General features: G+C 40.0%; 1 protein-coding gene and 3 non-coding genes across 21 annotated transcripts in view; all 4 read right to left on the reverse strand.

Annotated features, from left to right (window-relative positions):
* The window catches only part of kcnma1a (potassium large conductance calcium-activated channel, subfamily M, alpha member 1a), a 293601-nt gene extending 284327 nt beyond the window's left edge, over nucleotides 1–9274 (reverse strand). For all 18 annotated transcript variants that reach the window (XR_008648957.1, XM_033979262.2, XM_055227007.1 and 15 more), the window contains exon 1: nucleotides 8317–9274. Coding sequence is in view for 17 of the 18 variants with exons in the window: in XM_033979262.2 (XP_033835153.1) it covers nucleotides 8317–8607 (291 nt within the window). In the remaining variant the exon portion in view is untranslated. The remainder of the gene's footprint in view (nucleotides 1–8316) is intronic.
* Nucleotides 9275–16492: 7218 nt separating this feature from the next.
* trnar-ucu (transfer RNA arginine (anticodon UCU)) lies at nucleotides 16493–16583 on the reverse strand. The gene is given in 2 exon segments: nucleotides 16493–16528; nucleotides 16547–16583. It is a non-coding gene; the product is annotated as a tRNA-Arg (tRNA).
* A 1029-nt stretch (nucleotides 16584–17612) lies between these two features.
* trnar-ucu (transfer RNA arginine (anticodon UCU)) lies at nucleotides 17613–17704 on the reverse strand. The gene is given in 2 exon segments: nucleotides 17613–17648; nucleotides 17668–17704. It is a non-coding gene; the product is annotated as a tRNA-Arg (tRNA).
* A 1102-nt stretch (nucleotides 17705–18806) lies between these two features.
* trnar-ucu (transfer RNA arginine (anticodon UCU)) lies at nucleotides 18807–18895 on the reverse strand. Its single transcript is given in 2 exon segments — nucleotides 18807–18842; nucleotides 18859–18895. It is a non-coding gene; the product is annotated as a tRNA-Arg (tRNA).
* Nucleotides 18896–23257: the final 4362 nt, after the last annotated feature.

Here is a 23257-nt window from a genome sequence, read left to right on the forward strand (position 1 = left end):
ATTCATTAAGACGTTCTATCCACACATGTACTGTATCTAAAAAAATCCAACAATACTATTAATACTGTTATTAGAGAAAGTGAGGTTTTGACAGCTACAATTCCATCTCAGAGTGAAATATTTGGAGCCTTGGGTTATTTATATATTCTGTTTGAAAGTGCAGGACATCATAAATAAAACATGCGGAGAGGCCGGCTGCAGACCATATAAAGCTGACCTTGAGCTCCCGTGGACGATGTTGTGTTGAGTCTGGGCAGCGGACAGCCAAGAAGAGATGCCGTGGTGTAAACTAATGGATGGCATCTTTAATGTGGTTAATTAAAGGAGAGTAGTTAAATGTCTGGGGCCGAATGGATTTGTAACAACTCTGCCTCCACAAACTGCACCATGTGATAAAGGGAGATGAAGGGACGGAGAGGTGGGAATTAGAAGCCAGACTAATGGTTGTCTGCGGAAGATGTATGCACAAACATTCACTGGCATACATGTGGAAGTTAAAGGTGCAACTTTTCTAATTCAGGGTCTGCCACTTGCTTGCGTCTCCATGGAGATGTTATTGCCGTGCTTGGAACGTTTTCCTAGTATGTCATTAAACTATCTCCATAAGACTATTAAGAATGCACGTTTGAGCAATAAACGCGCATGTAATTAAATAAATGCAAGGTAGACAAGATAAAAGCCATATGGTAGAACATTCCAGGCAAAGCAATAATATCTCCATGGAAACAAGGATGAGCCAGACTCTCGACCTGAAATGTTACACAGCAAAATTGGTAGGTAAAGGAAGCCAACTATTCGCTCACTGCTAGCTCATTGATAGCAATTCGATCTCTGCTGCAACCACCGCTACTTATTACCCTTGTGTCATTGGGCAAGACACTCAACCTGCCCTCGCTCTAGTCTCTGTTTATGTATGAATGTGTGTGGCATAATAGTAAATGTTGCAGTATAGTTCTTTAGTTCCCATCTCAGTTAACAAACTTGCACTGTTTCGGTCACAAACTATGCTAGCTCTTAAGTTAGATTTTGACCAACGAATATTATTATTTGCAACTTAAAAATCTACCTATTAACGAAAAGGTTCAACAAGCAACTGCTAAAGTGACAAGGTGTGAGCTAAGAGATGTCATCACACAGAATTAGACGAACGGCGGTGGACAGCAGCACGATGTAAAACAGTTCATTGACAGATAGCCGGGGGAGTAGAAAACAGAAGATCCTTGTATGCTAATGCTAACAAGCCTGCAGCAGCTAGGCACTCCCTCTACTTGTGCATATATTTGTGTCACTCATACATATGCATAAGCCCGGCACAGTGAGTCTCCTCTCTGTGAAGAAAACCTGCTTTAGGATGTGCCAAGTTAAAAGTTAAGCAGCACCAGCCCCGTTGCGTAATACACTAAGAAGGTAGGCCGACTGAGTTCAAAAATGAGAGGAGAGAGATTCCACAAAGGCTAGAAGCACGCCATAATGAATATCTTTTACAGAAGTGGTATTTGTGGTTCTGTTGATGTCATGTTTTCATAGAACCCAAGTTACTATCAGTTACTATCACCCCTCTGTCGTCCTGTAATGAATTGTCCTGTGCATTTGATTAATCGTTCAATGGCTTTTTATGACTTATTAGGAGCAACAAGAACAAGTTTAAGGATGATGAAAGGAATCTGAAAGAAACAGACACAGGAAGAACATGCAAACTCCACTAAGAAACGTATGTGAATCGAACCATTTCGGTTAGACAAGAGTAGGGATAGTCCAATATGGATTTTTTTCCCATAGGCGATAACAATAGCTGATATTTGGTCGATGTAAACTAAATAAGTCTGGAGAGGTTACTGATATGTGAGCAAATCCTGACGTCACCAATAAAACTGACACTGATTAGCAACAATATATTGACCATACAACAAGCTAGCTTTAACTTGTTGAACTATCCTTGCATGCTTAACAGCTGTTTCAGAGGCTGTATTGCGCACATGTTGCTTTAAAACAAAAACTTTTAGCTATTTGTCCAGCGCAACCCTACTAGAACAAACCTCATGCTTTCTTAGAACCCAGGTTACTATCAGCTGTTACTATCACCCCTCTGTTGTCCTCATCCTTTATGCTGTTTATCTTCTATCTTTCAACACAGTCTTCACCAGTCCCGACCTCTGGCTCTTAATCCTCATGATGAAGGGGGCCATTTTAAAGAATTAGGCCACAGCTGCGGGTGACTGGGGCAACGATACACCGCCCAGCCCCCAAATCCTTCATCTGCCTTGCGCCATCCTCAAATTTTCCACTTCCATTTCCTGGTTTGCGGTTGACACTTCCTGGTAGACCAAATTTGCAGTTCTCACCTCTCCCCACATGCGTTACCAGGCAGTCTTTCTAGCGCATGCCAACTTACTTAACCACCCCAGTCAGCTGAGCGGAGATCCGGTTTCCGCCCTTAATACTCCTAACAAGACTTTTCAAAGCACAGCCAAGTGTCAAGCCAACCCCCAAAGTCATCCAACGAGGCCGCCGCGTAGCCCCCTTCTCTCCCAGATATCAAACAGCAGAGGAGGGTAAGGTGGAGTAAGGGTGACGCATGCCAAGTTTTCATCAGGCCTTGGTAGAATGATGAGGTATGTGCGGGCGAATGGTCACAAGATGGAACACATCATTATTTTGGGGAGTTGCATTCATCAGTGACTTTGCAACTGTCGACAATGAAAGATTACATAAAGGCTGGGGTTGTGGAGTGGACCAATAGGGTAGAATGGATGGAGGTATCACAGAGGCGACGCAGCAGAGTGTCCATAGGAATGCACCATATGAGAAAACGATGTGATATTCATAACTATGTAAGTAAGAGTATTGCAATATTACTGCAGTGTTTAATAATGCGTTAACAAACATTTTGACACAATATGTTCAGTTAAAGTGAAGCGTTGTTCCAGTAAATATTTCATTAATTATACATTTGTTTTTTTCTGCTGAGAATAATCTTGACAATCTTCTTTCAGTCAGTGATTTTATTCAGTGAGTGCAGCTCCAGGTTGTTGACATAGTAACCATTTCTTTGTTGTCAAGGCTAAACCACAACTGTTAATCATTACAGCGTCTGTCCACACTAGTCCGCAAGCATCAAAATCACACAGGTTTATCAATGTCCTTTTTAAATTACTCTTATTCAACCAAGTGTGTTTGGACACATTCATATAAATGCACTGTCTCTCCCATTGTCTAACATTGTGTTTGAATGTGTCCTGTACTGTAGCAGCAGCCCCTCAGCCTCTCCATCTCCTCCTCTTTACCATCACCTACGTCTGCAGGCCCCAATCGTTCATTGTATAACTGATGTCTCTAAAGATGAAGGTCAAACAACCATTAAAAATTGTATTTCATTCTATTACACTTCACTTATTTTCAGGAAGGGTGATTTTTTTTTTTATTGAAAAACTTAAAAAATGTGTTAATGCACATTATTAGTAAATACACAAGTTATGACAAAAATCACAGCGCTACACTGAATCTACATGTTGAAATATTAATCATTTGGTTTCTATAAATTTCACATCATATCCAATCCTCTGTCAGTCAGTTGGTCTTTTTTTTTGTGTTAAATGTGATTTATTAAATCTGTATAGTTTAAGTTTGGAAATTGAAGTTGAAAACTGTTTTTATGTTTTTTTAGTTTTTTTCAAGGGCAAAAACCTTTAAAATATAAAATAAACAAAGAAGTTGTCTTGAATTAAAGAGTCTGGTTTATTGACTCAATTGTACCACAAAAAGACCACTGCACATATCTGAGCACATAGGATCATATGGCCCTAAACGGACCCTCTTTATTAATAAATACACTGAAAATTGGGATTGTCAATTGAGGAAAAAAGTTTACATTTTTGTCATATCTCCCAGTTCCAATTCTAAATATATTCTTTGAAATTGAATAAACCCTGCTCAACCAAAGAACACAATGATTAGTTTAGCTATTAACATGTCATAATTGCATAATGTGGTAATGTTGCGTGAATAATCCATTGCGTTTTAGAGCCAAATCAATAGTGAAAGCAGACTATTGACTCAGAATAGCAACTGGAGGTGACAGGGAGTGAACGCAGGTTGACAGAGGACCACTGCATCTCAGCTCTGGTGCGTTCAGTGGAGCGGTAAGGACGAGGGACGCCATATTACTGTCAGTTTAGGACTCTTTCCCTCTGTTCAAGCTCACACCTGTCACACAAGTAGACAGGAAGCGCCATCAAGGGTCTAGGAAACCAAAAGGACATTGCGGAGGAGCAGGAGGAGGAACGACACGCTGTACATGTGAAGTGGATGTGGCCCAAAACACACAAGGACAGACGCAGTGAACCTGTTATCATCTAGTGTCCTTCTCAGTGTGTCCTTCCTCACTTTAGGCTCTATTAGGGTGACGATGTTAGGCTACATGTGTGTCACGGTTAACAGCACACAATGAAACCACAACAGCCTCAGGGGACTTATTTACTACCATGTGATATAACAAAATGATGAAAATTGACAGATATTAACCATTACACAGTGATATTATTCAAAGTGCACTACGAGATGATCCCATTCACAATCAGGATTTTGTTTTTTGTGCTATAAAAACACCCATGCTACTTATATATGTTTAACGACAAAATGAGACCATTAAATTCTAAAGCATTTTATTGGCTGCAGACCAGGAAGTGTTGTTAGTTGTTATCTTTGAGTTGTGAAACAAGCTTAGAATCTCATTGTGGGAATGCTTAGGACACTAGGAATACATTAAGGAAGAGAAGAATAAGTTTGGACCGCTGCAAACCAAGAATGAAATCAGGTTTTACGTCTTAAACAAAAGTAGAAACCTTGTCAAATCACCACGACACACATCCTGCACCTCAAAACTGTAATATCGTCTAACACTAACAGTACCTTTTCTCTCTGTGGCCTTGACTGTGCACTATACAGCTGACATGTTGCCTCCCGTGCGCTAGCCTTGTATGCTAACCCTGCGCGCTGCTAGCCCCGTGCGCGTCCCGGGGTCCTCGCTCTATAAAAAGCCCGTGTGACTCACATGTCGCCGTACACACACAGTGCGCTTGGATGCACAATGCGTAATGTAGGCCACCCCCAGCACATTTATATGCAAGTCACCTCTGTGCGCCAGGCTTAAATTAGTACTACATACTCTTAATATAACAAGTACCATTAGCTCAGTACTCCAGAGGTTTGAAGTATGAATGAAGTGTGAAAGGAGAGATACGGCATGGAAGGGCATCTGAGCTAACCCGGGCAGGGATTTGTGTAGGATTATGTGTGTGGAAATGTGAAACCAACAATAGAAAGTCTCTAAATGTTTATTTTAAGTCTCTAGCATTGTTACAAGATTTTAACATGTTCAAGTTCAGTTCTCAAATTAAAATTTCTGTATTTTTTGGTATTTAATCATTAGTATTATTGATATTGGTATTATGTCATTATTACAACATATCACTTAGCACATTTTGAGTATAAGACATAAATAGACACTAGTATTAGAAGAATAGCCATCTAGCAAGGATTTCCTCTGCTATACTTCTAACACTTTAAAGGGACAAACAAATTAGAATAGCAAAACAATGTAACAACACTATACGACTACAACTACTATGACGACTATGACTACGGCTACGACTACTACTGCTACTACTACGTTCATACTTTGAGCAAACAAAAATACACAAACAAAAAAGATAGAGAAAAAAACAATGAATAAAATTGTTTATGTTGAACAAAAATCTGCACAAAATCACTACATTTGAAGCATTTTTAGATCTCAAATTGTGTGAAATATTCTTACTTTTACTCTTGAAGTATATTTTTAAAAGTGTACTAATACTTTTACTCAGGTAGATTTTTCATGTGATACTTTTACTTTTACTTGAGTATATTTTTGCTCCGGTATCTGTACTTTTACTTAAATAACAAAACTGAGCACTTCTTCCATCACTGACTACTGCGACTGCTACGCTCTTATTATGGCCCTTTTTTATTGCATAAACAGTATTGCTGCACAGTTTTGGTCAAATTAAATCTAATTTTGTTTTTGTAACAAGTACTGCAACTGCTATTAGATTTCCAATAAATGTTTAAAAAGTAGGATTCTGTTTAGAGTCAAGGAGCGTTCACAGTTGAGAGAAGAGTGAAATATAAAACAACAAATATATATAAACTAATAAATTAATACAAGAACCCTATGCATTTCCAAACAAACAGGTGTCTAAGATAAAAACCTATATTTTTGTCTTTGCCTTTGCGATTTCATAACTGCACCAACTCAAACTGCAATTTAAATTTATTTTGGATAATTGTGCTGCCCTAATTATTTGTTTTTTTTACAATTCTACAAACTGTTTTATAATTTTTTGGGTGATTTTCAAATAAACTTTGCCAAATCACGCTAAGCTATTAGTGAACTGTACTCTCTGTAATTACATAAGAGCTGCTCAACAAAATGACGTAGGCGGTCAGGCTGTGGGTTTGTCCTGAGGTGTCCCATTGCCATAGGCCACGCTGACCCACATGTTTTAGGGGAAACCAGAGCACCCATGGGAGCCAGACACAAGGAGACCATGCAAACCCCACACGCAAAGGCCCCATGCGGTCTGGGAATTCAACCTGAAACCTTGCTTGCATGTTACCGACACATTCAGTCTCAGGCCCTAATTACATAATGCAAAATAAAGAAAATTTAAAGGAAGCAAACTTGTACATTTTGGGGTGACAGTATCAGGTTAACAGATTCACCCCTGCTGTTTCTGTGTCCTTGAGCAAGACACTTCTGCTGCCTTATTTGCGTGACTGTGTGATATGTGCGATTGTTTGTGCTTATATAGTTTAAAAATCAAAACAAAAAAGCATATTTGGACATTCTGAAAGCCAGTGACCATCACAACAACTGACCATAACCGAGTTTACGTTGCTCATTCCCCAAAATTGTCCCTTCCAGTTCAGGGATTTAAGGGACAGGGCTCGAGTTGCATAATTTGGTCTCCTTGGAAACCTAATTGTTTAGCCCCTGTGAAGCCAACCAAGCATTCAAACAGACAGGTGTCAGTTTGAGCAACCTCACTGCAGAGGAGAAAGTGAAATGAACCGTTCCAAAACATCACAGCGCTCGAGGATGTCAGACTAATGCAAAAAATGTGAATTTAAAGGGCCCAAATTACGTTATAATGTTGTTTCCTCATCACAAACAGACCTGGAGTTGTGTTTTGTTTCATTCACACAAACTTAGGCTGAATTCTTCGCTCAAATAGAAAACACTTTGTTCCACCTTATGATGTCATGTGGTAAAACAGGAAGTAATAACAGTGTTTTTAAACTTCATACACCTTCAATGGAATAAATCAGATCATTTCAGCCCTGGAATTGCCAATTTGTACTGAAAAAAAGGTCAAATGTAGCTGTTAACTTGAAAACTTCCACTTAATGACATCACAGTGTGGAACAGAGCATTTTAATCTTCGGAGATGTAAAGAGACTAATAATGCACGGTTACTCAAACATGTGTGAATGAAACAAAACACTACTCCGGGTCTGTTTTGACATTCTAACATGGCCTCAAGCTCACAACTTTGCGTAATACGGGACCTTTAAAATCTGTAAATCAAACTGAACACAGCCAACAGGAAAGCCTTAAAATGCCTCTTGCTAATCTATAGTTTGGCCTACGCTGCTCTGTTGGTACCAGAATATTGCATTTTTTCATTTTTTGCTCTCCTCTCATCCTACTCAAATGTGCCAGCACTGAGTGTGGGTGTACGTAAACACAGAAGATACAATCCTATCCGGGGGAAGCGGCGCTCATGAGGACGCGTTCTACAGGCTGTGGAGATGCTGATATCAAACGCACTTAAGCATGAAAGGGTAACCTATATGTGCAAGCCAGTGGACTAATATGAACTAGTTATGATGTGCGAGAGGTTCTGAAAACTATTGGCTGTGTTTACATGCACGCCGGAAATCCCATCATTATCTGTTTTCTGGAGTTGTGAGATTATTGAAAAGTCATGGAAACACTTAGGTGGGATAAATGGAGTCCTTGGGGATTTTTCACACCTGTGCAGGTTTTGAGAAGAGAAATTATGTAAAACTAATGGGGCGAAGACAAAAATGAATGAAGACTGAAAGAGTAATTTCAAAATGCATTGCACTTTGATAACTAAGGTGTTTTGTTCAGATTTCTTGTGCATGTAAACACACACCCACACCAGACCCTCACCAGACCTCAGTATTTGGGCTGTTTACTTATTCTAACTATCTAAATTCTGACTGGTTTGTCTGTGCTCACTTTCATACCTTGTTTTTGATGTTGCAGTGACAGCACACCGTCCACAAATACTTGAGCGTCCTCCATAGCAGTATGATGAAGAGACCCCCAAAGAACGTCACCATGGAGGAGGCGAGGAATGCCCACCACATGCGCTGTCCATTATTGTCGCAGGGCACCTCGGACGAGAACGGGATGACCACGTCTTCCATCTTGGAGATTAAGATCGACGAGTCCGGATTGATATTGTTATTAATATTGCTTGTCCTCATAGAGCTGTCGCTGCCATGGGGGACGGTGCCATCCGCCTCAGCTAGCATTGAGGAGCCGTGGAGAGCCTGTGCCAGCGTCCCCAGCCCCACTCACCAGCCATATTGCTAAAGAAATCCCCCAATCCTCGCTGTTTTGCTCTATTCTCACCCACCCGAATCGAGTTTCTGCGCAAATTCGTGACAGTTTTGCGGCACAAGTCAACTAGCGTCAAAAAACGAGCGTGTCCTCAAAGTAGCGAGACATTTAAATCCGCAATAACGCTTCCCATGGCTCAGGAACTGGCTCTTTCACGCCATGATCAAGACGTATGACGTGCGTGCAGCCTCCACTCTTATTTAATATTACGCTAAACACAATACGACCAGCTAAATATATCAATATGTCCCTCTCGCCGCTTCGTCTCTCAGCCAGGCCACCTCTCTGCTGTCTTAGCCGTCTTCTGCCATTCAGGGCACGGGAATACACGCGAATCGATCCCCCTCAAAGCGACCGTGAAGCAGTAACTGTAAATAAAGATATCAAGATCAATGCGCAGCAGACGCGGCTACATGTTCCGCTTTTACGCGCGCCTGTCCGTGTGGGAAAACGCTGGAGAATGAGGAGTGTCGCGGTGTCGCTGGGTTGCTGCTGCTGTTGTGGACGTCTGTGAGTCCCGTGTCTTTTTCGTTCGGTCCCCGGGTTGTCGGTGTGATCTCCAGGCAGCCCGCAGCAGCGCCTGGCACGAAGCGGCCAGCTGGAGAGAGAGAGAGAGAAGCCAGTGACAGCAGCGGAGAGAGGAGGAGGAGGAGGGGGGCAGAGCGGGGAGATTTACAGGTAGGAGGGAGGAGCTAGCACTAATAATAAAGATGGACAGGGGGCAGTAACAGGCAGGGAGGACAGAGCAGAGCCAGGGGAGAGTGGGCAGCAGCGAGTGTGCGTCCGAGCTCCGTGCGTCTTTATGGTGCGCCGGTGACGCACGAACTAAACAAGGAGCTAATGCAAAAGAGTGGAGTTATTGATGAGAGATAAATTCAGGGATGGGGTTGTGGGACAGGACTTGGCAAGTGAGAAGAATGAGCCTGTGCTGTTTAATTGCCTAGAGTTGTATTGATAAAATTGGAAAATGTTAGGCTTTATTGGCAACTTTGTTAGAAATAATAAAGAATCATGATAGATACAAGTCATAAGGGAAAAATAGTTTATGAAGAATGATTCAGGCTTAGTAACTGTAAAGTGCCTATGACATGTTTTTATGATTCTCAAATGTTTACTTAATTTGGTGGAATAATACCTAGAGTAAATATTACACCAAAGCACAGCTGAACAATATGTTACAGGAAGTAGAGAAAATATATCAATGGCATCAGTCTAAGGAGAAACTATCCAAAATTTAGGCACAACTTACACCTAAGAAACACATCTTTTAGTGATTTTTGTTGTCAAATCATAATTGGATTAGTGGTTGCCAGATAACAGTGTGATGGCCTGATTGCCAACCAGGAAATCAGATTTTAAACTGTGAAAGAAACTGTATTTATTTGTGAAATCTTAAACATAGTGATCTAACTGTAAGTGTGTTTTAGTCAAATTAGTAGTTTAACCTGTCAGACACTTTAATTAAAACCCCTATCCTTCATAATGAAATGATTACTGAAGTCTGAATCATTGTTAATAAACGATTTGTTCATAATGAATTAAGTCTTGATTAAGCTTTATTAAGGTTATAAATAGTGCAGTTATTTTAAAGTGTTACTCTTAATGAAACCAAATGAAGCACACGCTCTTACAGTTTTAAAAGTGATGCTATAGTCACAACTAAACACTGCCAGTGCCTCAACCTGCCGATAGAGGAAACATACTGTTTTTTCTCATTTTGTTTTTACTTTATCTTTATTTATACAGGAGAATAAGAGCATTGGGCTCTCATTTTCTTGGGTTACTTGATTAAAATACAATACAAACAGAAAATCAAACAAAACGTTAAAAACAGGAGCAGGTGTATAAAAGTTCATTACCAGATTATTAAATTGTGATTGTGTCACCAGTATATCCGGTTTTTGCTTTTCCTTGAAGTGTATTCCATTTTTGTGAAGCAAAACAGCTAAAAGCCCGTCTCTGATTCTCAGTACATGAGCAGCATATACTGGATTTAGATCATAGTGAGTCCTAAGCTTTACAGCAACTGGATCTCAGCACTGAAATTGGCAACCCAAATTGTGCGCACAGATATGTCATGGTTATTAGAATTACTCTTATTTATACTATTGTTAATCTAAAATGCTCTCTATCTATTCATTTATGTAATACTTAACTAGGCCTATTTTTCATTCCAAAGTCAGAACCATAGAGATGTTTGAGTCAGATTTTATAATAATAATAATTTAAAAAAAAGTCCAACAATATTTTTTAACACATACCATCACAAAATGTTGTACATGTGTCCAGTAAAAAATATACAACACTGAAATGTGGTCATGTTTAAAAGGGCAAAATATGTAACTTATGTAAATGTCACTTTTGATATACCGCTTTTTCACTCCCTAGACACTCAAAGAGCTTTAGATCAAGGAACCACTCACCCATTCACACACAAGTGCACACAGACACTGGGGTCCAGGAGGGTTCAGTGTCTTCCCCAAGCACACAACAACAGTGTTTATCGGTGGGAACTGGAATTGCACTGCTAACCTGTGAGCAGGGCCGGCCCAGCCTATACGCAGACTGAGCAGCTGCTTAGGTCCCTGAGACCACCATACGGCCCCCAAGAACCCATACATTTATATTGAAAATAATGTATCAAGTTGTATTGGGTATAGCTTGTGTGTTTGCAGCAGCCTAAATATCCCTCTAAAACAATTACATTTGTTTTATTTCTATAGTAGTAAAATATCCGTTGCTGCTACATTTGTTTTTGAGCCGGGCAGAGGTGAGGGCAGCTATGTGTTTACACCAGAGCAAGGACCCGACATAATGTAAAAGTAAGCCCACTGTCACATTAAAATCCACCAGAAACAAAGAAAAAATCTGTAGAATTTAAAAAATCTTGACCCCCTTATATGTTTGTGTTCTGTTCTTGTGACTGTGGTTGTTGTGACATTCTGGATGTTTTCAGTCTGATGTTGGTCATATAAACACAAAAACAGTTGGTCAAGGTGATGAGAGCATAAAAATGTTGTCAAATGTGAATCACCAATAGCTGAGCCAGGAGGCATCCACTGTCGGGGGCCTCAAAGGCAAATTCAGCTTTGGGCCCCCTGAAGGCTAGAGCTGGCCCTGTCTGTGAGTCAGTGGATCTGGCTCGAGAGCACGATTTGAATCTCCACCCTTCACATAGGTGGACAAACACTTTACCAACTCAGCTACTGTCGCCCATTTGGCAGAATATCAAAACACATAATGAGATCAATAACTAAAGTTGCAGTGTGTAACCTTTCTGCTGGAGGGTATACTAAATGCCTGTTATTCATGTTATTCCTGGGAATTCTCCACAGTATCCATGGAGACAAGTAGTTAGCATACTTTCCTTTATAGAAAATGTATGCAATGCACCTTTAAACATAACACAAACTTACAAAAGCAGGAATACTCATACTGCATTTTCGAGCCACTTGTTGGTTACATAATGTCTGTGAAGTTGAAGTAAAGTTTGTCGTCCTTCTCCGGGGTCTGTGGGGAGAGGCCTGTGTTTTCATTAAGGCTAGAGCTTCATTTTCAATCAGTGCAGCTCTCCGCGCTCACTATCACAGTAATGGAAAGTCGAATGCTCAGTGAAGTGCAAACTCACCTGTGGTTATCCAAAGAGTGTCCACTATTCAGCCTGAGGACGAAACATAATACAATATACTGATAACACTCAACTAATGTGTACAAACAAAGAGTCCATTTGGCAGCATGGACTTGACTCAGCTCAGAGATTACACGTGGGCACGAGGGAGGGTGTGTAGTCGGCCCTCGGACTGATTTAAAGAGGGACTACGATGGCACATGAACCAGAACCCATAAAAGTCAGGTAAAGCACCTTCAAAGGTGCTCTACCTGACTATTACTGTCTTGAAGCAGACCTATTATGCCTCTCGAAGTTATATTTGGAGTGATTCATGCATGTTTGAGTAATCTTTAATCACTTGCCTCCAGTCTCTTTAAAACCTTCAAATCAGGCTGGAAATCTAGAGGTAATAATGGACTCAGACTTGAACTTTAACAGCCACAACAAATATCTGCAGATTTTTACCACCTAAAAACATTGCAAAAATCAAAGGTAAACTGTCAAAACCAGACTTAGAGAGACTTATCCATGCATTTGTCTGCAGTGGGTTAGACTACTGTAACGTCCTGCTCACTGGCCTCTCCAAACGAGCGTTAAGACAACTGCAGTACATCCAGAACACTGCTGCTCGGGTCCTGACTAGAACCAGGAAGTACTTCACACATGTGTCCTGTGCTCAGGTCTCTGGGTCCTGTGGCTCAGAGAATAGACTTTAAAGCAGCTCTGCTTTATGATAATGGCATATGAACCATCACTCTGAGGACTTCAGGGATAGACCTCCTGCTGGTGTCCAGAGTCAGGACTAAACATGGAGAATCAGTGTTTCAGTTTTCTGCAGCTAAAACCTCGAACAATCTCCTGAAGATGTGAGACAGGCCTCTACTTTGACAATGTTTAAATCCAGGCTCCAAACAGTTCTGTTTACCTGTGCATATGACTGAAAGAGTTTATATTCTGCACTCTTCTCTTTTAATGTTAATTTTATGATGATTATTTGTGAATATTTATACTTCAATTTGTTGTATTGTGATTTTAAAAACTTTTTTTTCCTTTAAAGTACTTTGAATTACGTTGTGTACGAATTGTGCTGTACACTGCTCTGTACTTACTTCGTTCTCTAATTTTATTTTTGCTCAGTTGATGATACATGTAGTATTTGGCAGTATTTATGTTGTCATTTTGGTACAAATAAAAAAAAAAAAAAACTCTGATACTCGCTAGTGTGATCTGCAGCTATTCATAGGAGGAACCGGCAACTTCATGGGTCTTTGCTGTGACGTTTACGGCGACGTGAGCTCCCATTGGGCACGGCAGTTTTCTCAGTGGTTTTAGATGAATATTGTGATTTAAAATGTCCAAATTATAACATAACGGTCTACAGGTGTCATAGATTATAACTAAAAGCAGACATAAGTACAGTAGGTCTTCTTTAACAGCATGAAAAACAGAACTTGTTCATTTTAAACAGTCTGCAGCAGTCTAAATTTATTGCACAATTACCCAATCGATTCCTCGCATCCTAATTGTTCAGCGCAGTGAGTTTGGAATTGCTTTTGCAACTTTCAGAGACCAGAGATGAATTCTCTGTTTGGCAGAGAACAATGCTGTGTACTTAGATGCAGACAGCAGACATCAGTTTCATTTTCAACTTAAAAGCTGCTTTCACAATATTTCAGAACTGGGACAAAATATATTTTGCTGTACTACATGCAAAATATCAGGTCCAGCCCCATTTAATTGCAAAGAGAGGACACATACATGTTTTCTCATTCTCACTACATGAACAGGCCGTACCTCTAGTGAAAGTTCAGGATTAACCAACTGGATTTCAGCATTGGAACTGGCAGCCTAAATGAAAGACTTATGTGAGGCTCATTTTGTTTCCTGATTCTGATATTCAGGTAAAATCAAAGTGAGTAAATGTCTTGCTCAACGACTCATCATCATTGTTCTCTGGGTGAAGCTCAACATTAAGTTTGTGAGTGAACGCTGTATCACTTAGGTCAATTTAAATATCTTCATTACCAAAGTTTCTCATGCAAACCAAAGCAACATGTTCGACTGTTGCTTACTTTGATATATTCTTTGTTAACTTTTGTGCCACTTCGTTTTAATTCATTAACATTTAAAGAGCACAAATGTATAAGAGCTCATAGATTAGCATTACAAAAGACTACTGTTCTCTTGGTTAGTCAGCAAAAATTAAGTTTCCTTCCTTTACTTTTAGGCATGTTACTGCTGAACTCATCTACTTTGATCTTTTTAAACCAGATGCCCTTCCTATTTGCTGTGATTCTTCTGGAAGAGGCTGAATGGTTTGGAGACACAAACAAAGCAACAAATGATGAAAATAACATAACGTAGATTTATGAAAGGTTTAAGAAGGCAGAATTACATACATTTTTTTTTGCATAAATGGAATTAGAACTATATTGAGACTTATGTCCTAAATCAGCCATAGGACACATTTTGATGACAGTTGATACGGCTGTTGTGTCCTTGGGCAAGACACTACGTATACACAGGGATTCATTTGTTCCATATTGTGTGAAACACTTTTGTCTTGGTGGTTATAGAGTTCACCTACCAACCCAAAATGTAGTAATCTGAATTCTAGTATCACTCAGTGCTGCCAGGTGTCACTGGGCAAGACACTTCACAGACTGTAGGGGCGGATGGCACAGAACGGCCACACTTTTGTCAGTCTACCACAGGGCAACTGTGGCTACAGAAGCTGCTTATTCCCACAGAGTCTGAGTGTATAAAGAGATATTACACGTCTTTAAATATATTGAAAGAAACTACAAGAAACAAAGTCATTATTTCTCACCATCTGAATGTGTTTTATACGTGTAATGTCTGCTCTAGTCTTACCTGTCCTGCTAAGCTCATTACAATCAAAAAGCCTCTAGTTTACAAATTAAAGCTACACTATGTAATTTTTCTGATAGAGGATATGCCATCTGCTTGTTTCCATGGAGATGTTATTCTTTGCATGGCATGTTCCACAGTTTGAAATTGAAGTAATTTAAGCTACTTAATGTTCTGCCCTTCCAGTTACTTCAGATGAAGTGATGATTATAAATCGATGTTATGTTCAGAGTTTATGTTCTGCTTCTATTGCCTCTACTTTGTACTTCTTAAGTAACATGATTTTGAAGTACATGTACTGTTGTTTGAGCACATCTTTTGGCTACTCTATCAAATTCTGCATTTTATAACATAAAGAACTGATAAATATAAACCCACTCACCGGAACGCAATAATATGCACCAGAAATCAGGAAAAACTTACATGTGTGTTTACTGACCTTATGACTGTTGCTGTTGTGAGTCTCTAGAGTGTTCAGTCTTTTTACAGCTGGTTCAGATTATGACATTGTTCTCTTAATTTAATCAAATATAAACATGTTGCACTGAAGTGGCAAGGACCCCAAAGCCAAATTCTGCTTAGGGCCCCTTGAAGGCTAGGACCAACCCTGCAGACAAGCAGGTGGCGGACCCCCCCACCTCTTTACCCTGCCTGGTGACACCCCTTAACTCCCTCCTCCTCTCCCTTCCTCACTGTAGCCTTACAGCCAGCCCCCTCAGTTGCGCTGGAGCCCGTCCTGTACCAGGATATGGGAAAAACAGCTGGCTCTGGCTCCCTGAATAACCCACAGAGCCGGGCAGGTGCACCACGCCACCTGTGCCAAAAGGCTCCGGGCCGCTCCAAGTGGACGTTTGTGCCGTAAACCCTCCCAACCCTTTCAACTCTGAAGGGAAAGTCCAACCAAAACAAGTGACAAGTCAGTAAAAGTGAGGCAATAAATGTCTGAGTCTTTTATGGGCAGCTCCAGCTCTGGGACATCCTATCTCAAAAGTAAACACGCATATTAAGACGGTAGATTTTTATGATAGTAATTTATAGCCGGGGGAGATATTAGAGCGTGCACAGAAATAGCGCATGTAACTGATGCTAGCTGTAAAACACTGTAGACCAAAGGTGTAAATGAGACTTGTGTTTTGAATGCCTGTGCAAGCGTTTTGACTGGAGGAATGGTATTGTAAGCAAATGTTCGTTCAGACATATATGAGCTGTTATCTCATCATAAACTTCTCAGAGTTGTGTTTTGATCGATTCACACATGTTTGAGTAATCCTGTATTGTTCTGCAACTGATTCAGTGTTCATAAGAACATATATAAATGACTCTGGTGGGACTCGAACCCACAACCTTTGAATGCCCTGCTGTTGAAAGCCTAGAAGTCCAATGCGCTATCCATTGCGCCACAGAGCCCTCATACACATTGTGCCCTCATACACATTGTGCCCTCATACTTTCACAAAAGCCTTGACCTAAAGCTGGTTGAATACCAAAATGAACAACAGGCATTCCACAAGCAGTGCGAGCAACGCACACTAATGTATTTCAAAGTAATGTGAATCTTTTCTCTTGCATTTTTTGGAACTTGGTTGATTTTTTCACACCTTTTTGCCCATCCATGGGGGTAAGACATAAACAGCAACTCTGGTGGGACTCAAACCCACAACCTTTATATGCCTTTGCTGCTGAAAGCCTAGAAGTCCAATGCACTATCCGTTGCTCCACAGAGCCATCATGCAACAGGAAAGTGAATGTATGTAGACATGATCACTTTCACAAAGGCCTGGATCTAAATCTAGGGCATAAAAATTTTAGGAGTTGCATGTATTTTCTCATAGATTGTGTGTGTGTGGGAACTGAATTATTTTTTCACCCATTTTCACCAGCTTTCTATGTAAACAGTGACACTGGAGGACTTGAACCCATAACCTTTGAATGCCCTTGCAATAGAAAGCCTAGAAGTCCAATCCATGCAATCCATTGCACAACAGAGCGAGAAAGATTTCACTTTTTTTGTGACTTGTGGGAATTTAGCACTTTCTCCTCTTGTCTATGACATACACAACAACTCTGGTGGGACTCAAACCCACAACCTTTGAATGTCCTTGCATTTGAGAGCCTAGAAGTTCAACGTGCTATCCAACGCCCCATAGAGCCCTCACTCAGATAAGATAATGTCTGCAGAGATGATCATTTTCACAAAGACCTTGATCTAAATCTACTGCAATAACAAAGTAAATTAGATATTTAGAGATTACCTGAAGTGTTGCAAGCTAATTTATTTTAAAAACACTGTAAATGAAAAATAGCTGTTGCAGACTATAATTTATTTTGAGTAATGTGAATTCTCTTACATTTGAGTTTGTGTGGGAAATTAATCATTTTTAATCCCTTTTGGCAACTTTTCTTTGTCTATGTAATCAAGGGGTAAGACATAAAGATCGACTCTGGTGGGACTCGAACCCACAACCTTTGAATGCCTTCACTGTTGTAAGCCTAGAAGTCCAATGCGCTATCCATTGCGCCACAGAGCCCTCTCTGAAGGACTATCAAAGTAAAATGTAAGAAGTCACTTTGATCTTTCTGCAGGACTGTAGCTGTCGTCTCTGAGGCGTGAGCTCTGTTTGTGTTTAACATAGTTCACGGTGGAGAATAGCTGCTCACATACGTATGTGGAGCTGGACTGACAGGACTCCAAATGCAGATTTCTCAATAAATGCACAGTGTTTTGGCGAGTATACTGAGAAATAATAAATATAATCTTACTTTGATATTTAAAGATCACAATAATCTTCCAATTTAAACTACTATGTAAAAAAATAACTAACACAAGGAAAATAAAGGAAAAATACACTTCAATTAAATACTTATAATTTATATTCCCAAGCCACATGGAGCCGCAGTATAAGGATGAAAGAGCCACATGCAGCTCCAGAGCCACCAACCCCTGGGTGAGGCATTATATGAGCAGAGGGAGCGGTACAATGTATTTCAAAGTAATGTGAATGTATTCTCTTGCATTATCTCATAAATTGGCTTTGTGTAGGAGCTGAAGTATTTTAATCACCTTTTGATGTAATCAATGGGGTAAGACATAAACAGTGTCTCTGGTGGGACTCAAACTCACAACCTTTGAAAGTCTTTGTAAATGAAAGCCTAGAAGTCCTCACTGCATAAAAAGTAAATGCATTCAGACATGATCACTTTCACAAAAGCCTTGATCTAAAGTCTGAGATTAGCAAAGTAAAAGATGTAGCAGAAGCATCACAGAGTAATGTACCGGTATTCGCTTGTGTGTTTTTGTAACTTCAGTTTGTGTGGGGATTTTTCACACCATTTCACCACCTTTCTCCTCGTCTGTGTAATAAATGGAGTAAGTCATAAACACTGACGCCCCATAGAGCCCTCACACAGATAAGATAATGTCTGCAGAGATGATCATTTTCACAAAGACCTTGATCTAAATCTACTGCAATAGCAAAGTAGATATAGATAGATATTTAGATGTAGGGAGCGTTGTAAGCTCATTTATCTTGAGTTATGTGAAAGTATTCTCTTGCATTTGAGTTTGTGTGGGACATAAATCATGTTTTCATCCCTTTTGTCTATGTAATCAGTGGGGCAAGACATAAAAAGCGACTCTGGTGGGACTCGAACCCACAACCTTTGAATGCCCCAGCTGAAAGCCTAGAAGTCCAATGCGCTATCCATTGCGCCACAGAGCCCTGCACACGTGGAATGTATGCAGACATGATCACTGTCACTAAAGTCTCACTGTCGCCACCTAGAGCTGGTGGAATAACAAAGTGAAAGGTTTAGGCCTTGAGTTTGTGTAGGAAATTATTAAGCAGTTTAAGTTTTGTTTACAATTGATCCAATGTAAAACAGTTATGTATGCATGCAGTGGTGGAAGAAGTGTTCAGTTTTGTTACTTAAGTGAAAGTACAGATACTGGAGCACAAATAATAGTAAAAAGTGCCCATTTAAAAATATACTTAAAGAGTAAATACACTGTAGGAGCGGGAATCACACCACCAACCTGTGAGTCTGTGGATCTGACAGCTCAACCAATGATGTTTTACGTTTACAGCAGGATTTGAACCGCCAACCTTTGCATCAGTGGACAATGCTGAAAAACTGAGCTACTGTTTCTCTAAGCAGTGACATGAAAGTAAAAATGACTTATGTAAAACACAGGTAGCTAAAATGTGCTCTTAACTACAGTACAGTACTTCACTTTTGTACATCATTATGTTCCACCACTGGTTAGTTGTGCATGAATCTACTTAGCCTAAATCTCCAAATACCTCCACGTTCGTACAGAGAGAGGGATAGTGGTCTGGGCACTTTCCACACTGTGAGCCTCATCATAAATCTCAGTGCTGTTTATTGCGCTGCTGCAGAGGGATGAGGCAGAATTGATCACTGTACATGAAAGGCCAGCTGTTAGCGAGGAGGGGCCCGGGTAGATGCAGCAGACCTGGGGAGCGTCTGCTGGGAATCCCTCATGCTTTTGGGGAGGAATGTTCAGCGAGGAGTGGCTGTGGAGGGATAATAATTAGTGTGTGATGTATTTCTACGCTTAGAATTGGAGCCTAATCAGAACTTATTGGTGTTGGTTTTTTTTCACATGCTGTTTACATATTTTGGGATATAAGTGATGAGGCATTTACGGTCTGATCTGTGAATCTAAACTTTATGATAATTAAAGGTGCACTACTTTCTGATCTGGTATGCCACCTGCTTGTTTCTGGAGAGATGTTATTCTTGTTTTTGCCTACAATGTTCCATGGTTTTGACATGAAATTGATATTTTGTTCTAACGGGTCCAGGAAGTTTCAGGTTCAAACTTGTGGAAAGTCTCCCGTTGACAGTAAGAGGAGCACAGGAGGATACAGGAGGGTCGTAGAATAAATTGAAGTAGCCCAAAAGTAAGAAAAGGCACGAGACTGGATGTTTAACATAGGAGAAGTTTATTTACCATTGCAAAAGGCGAAGTTTAAATCTGTCAACTGGACAAATCGTTGTAGGAGTGAAGACGTTTGGCTGCTCATCCAAGCTGCTTCTTCAGTTCTGATCAGATTACTGCTGGACACTGCCTTATATCTGTCTGAAGGGAGGAGCTAACTACACTGAAACTGTAAACAGCTATTGTATAAAGTTTCAGCCTTAATGGCCCTATTCAACCTGTAATTGTCCTCCTATTCTTCTCTTAGTTTCTTTTTGTTTGCTTTGTAGATGATGTCTAAGGCCCCTATTCCTGTTAAAGGAAGGACTGTCTTTCCTAACAAAAATAGCTTATTTAACTCTGTTCTCAAACCATTTCTTTCTCTGGCTAAGGTCTGAACTTCACTATCTTCAAAGGAGTGCTTAGTGTCTTTGAGATGGAGATGTAGAGCAGACTGCGGTCCAGAGGAGCTCTCACGACGGTGTTGGTACATTCTTGAATGAGGACAAATCCTTCCTTAAATAGGAATGGGGGCCTCAGATATCACCTTTCCTCCATCTATCCCAAAGCAAACAAAAAGAAACAAATAGAACAACAGGAGGGCAATTACAGGTTGAATAGGGTCGTTAAGGTTGAAACTGGAGACTGTTTACAGTTTCAGTGTAGTTAGCTCCTCCCTGCAGACAGATATAAGGCAGTGTTCATCGTAATCTGACCACAACTGAAGAAGCATCTTGGATGAGAAGCCAAATGTCTTCACTCCTACAACATTTTGTCCAGTTTACAGATTTAAACTGTGTCTTTTGCTATGGGTCAGACCTGAACGACTGAGGGATTAAACAGACATTCATTTACCATTGTACAGGACCCAGCACCCGGAGACATTAACCCTCAAAACACCGTGGTAGTATTGTCCATTCAAGTCTGGCTATTCTTTCATTGTAAGGAGTATTAAAACCTCTGATAACAAGAGATGAAATGGCATTGTTGGGCTAGCACAGCTGTAGTTTTTCCATCAAGAAGGATCGTCAGGATCTTTAGCTGTCAGACTTAAGACTTCTTATGTTCTGTGGGGCTGTCCTCACACCCAGCAGGAGGCCTCTAAACCAGGCAGGAGAGACTCAGAGCCCACAGGGGAGCCATGGAGCAAACCGGAGTACCCACTGTACAGGATGTGGTGGGGGTGATTAGTGAGTGCTCACTGCAGAGACATTCCTCAAAGTTCAGAGTTGCTGTTCCTACAGGCTCCGGTCGAGGCTCCACTGCAGGACCCAGATACTAGGCCTGTCATGATCATATATATATGATTTTGAAGCATGATATATTGGTACAGAGATATACTGTGGTAAACAATAACATTGAAAGTAGTTTATTCCACTGACACAAAGCAGATCCAAGTGAACCAATTTGGAAATAGAAAGTATCATAAAAAATAAACTGCAATAGATATATGGTTGAATGAACTGGTAATTACCCAAAGCAGTTGTTTATTCTACAGCTATAATCTTATTGTATTACATAAAAAGGGCAAAAATCTCCCCACTGCTACAAAGAACAGGCCATCATGGCACAGGGGGATGTTCAAAAGTCCTCTACTCCTACCTGTTTCATTCTGTATTTAATATGATGCTTGGTATATATATATATATATATATATATATATATATATATATATATATATATATATATATATATATGTCTGTCTGTCTGTCTGTCTATCTATATTTACAATACACCATGTGCTTTACATGTTCTAACACACCTATACTGCACAGGTAATGTACACTTCAATAAAAGTGTCTGATTTTAGACCATCTTGTAATGTGAGCTAAAATATTCTTATCATACAAAATCCCATGATGAACTGGAATAGTCTATGGATCATTTCATTCTCCTCCGCTGTAAATGAAATTGGTCTATATTAACACATTATTTTGTGGTCAGACTTGACTGGACTTTAGGCACATTTTAAGCGTGATACATCACTACAGAGAAATACTTTGATAACGATAATACTGCCACTGATACAAAGCCTGAGCTGCAGCACATAAATAGCAGAATGAACAAATAATTAGCCATAGAAACATATCTTATTACATATAAATGTCAAACATCTCTCCACAAAATTGTACACACCAAAATTTTCAGCCACAAAATATTCAGTTTTCCTTTTTTCATGTATTTAATGAAGTGGATATAGTACTTATCGTGACAGACCTATGTGACTTATATTTGCACACTGTAGGACATAGTTGCTGCCAGTGGAGTAGTTTTTAAACACTGCAGGATCAAACCTCTGTGTGTCCAAGCCGCTTGTCTCCACAGCCTCTGGAGAAGCTGACGGTGGATTCAGACAAAGATGGCGGCTGCTTTGATAAGACAGTTTGGCTCCAGTGCACGTGACAGAACCTCCAGGCCTCAGGACACTCACATTATTGGACACAATGTGACCTTATACCAGCACCACCCGGAGCAGGTCCCGAGGGTGTCACCCAATCAACCAGCAACATGGTACTGACCAAGTGTGCGGAAAAGTACTGTCAGTGAAGGCACCGCCACAGCGTCTATAGACGACAGGCTGCACTCATGTTATACAATTTGATGATGTAATAATTGTAGATCGAGGGTAATTATAGGAGAGATAAAAAATCTACTTTAGTAAAAGTACTAAAGTACAGGTTTAATAATGCACTTAGAGGAAAAAGTAAAAGCATTTCCTGCAGATTTTTGAGATCTAATAAAACTTAAAAAGTAGTCATTTTGATCAAGTTTTGAGCTGAATTTTGTTTTCTTGTATTTTTGTTTGCTCAAACTATGAATTTGGTTTAAAAATAAACCCTCAGCCTTTTCAGCAAGTGTCAATAATAAAAAAAACAACTTTTCAGTTCAATTAAAAAATTTAGTGAAGTAGAAAGTACAGATACTGCTCTCAAATGTAGTGAAGTAAAAGTAAAACTTAAAAATACACTCAAGTAAAGTACAAATATCTAAAACTTATACTTAAGTACAGTACTCTGCTAGTTTTACTTTGTTACGTTCCACCACTGCTTATTGGATGAGGGATCCACAAATCTGCAACATGAATCTTAGTCCTTTCAACGGACAACGACCACGTGTTTGGAACTGGACAGCCCCAATC

This window comes from Periophthalmus magnuspinnatus, chromosome 15, assembly GCF_009829125.3.
Source record: "Periophthalmus magnuspinnatus isolate fPerMag1 chromosome 15, fPerMag1.2.pri, whole genome shotgun sequence".
Taxonomy (NCBI): Eukaryota; Metazoa; Chordata; class Actinopteri; order Gobiiformes; family Gobiidae; genus Periophthalmus; species Periophthalmus magnuspinnatus.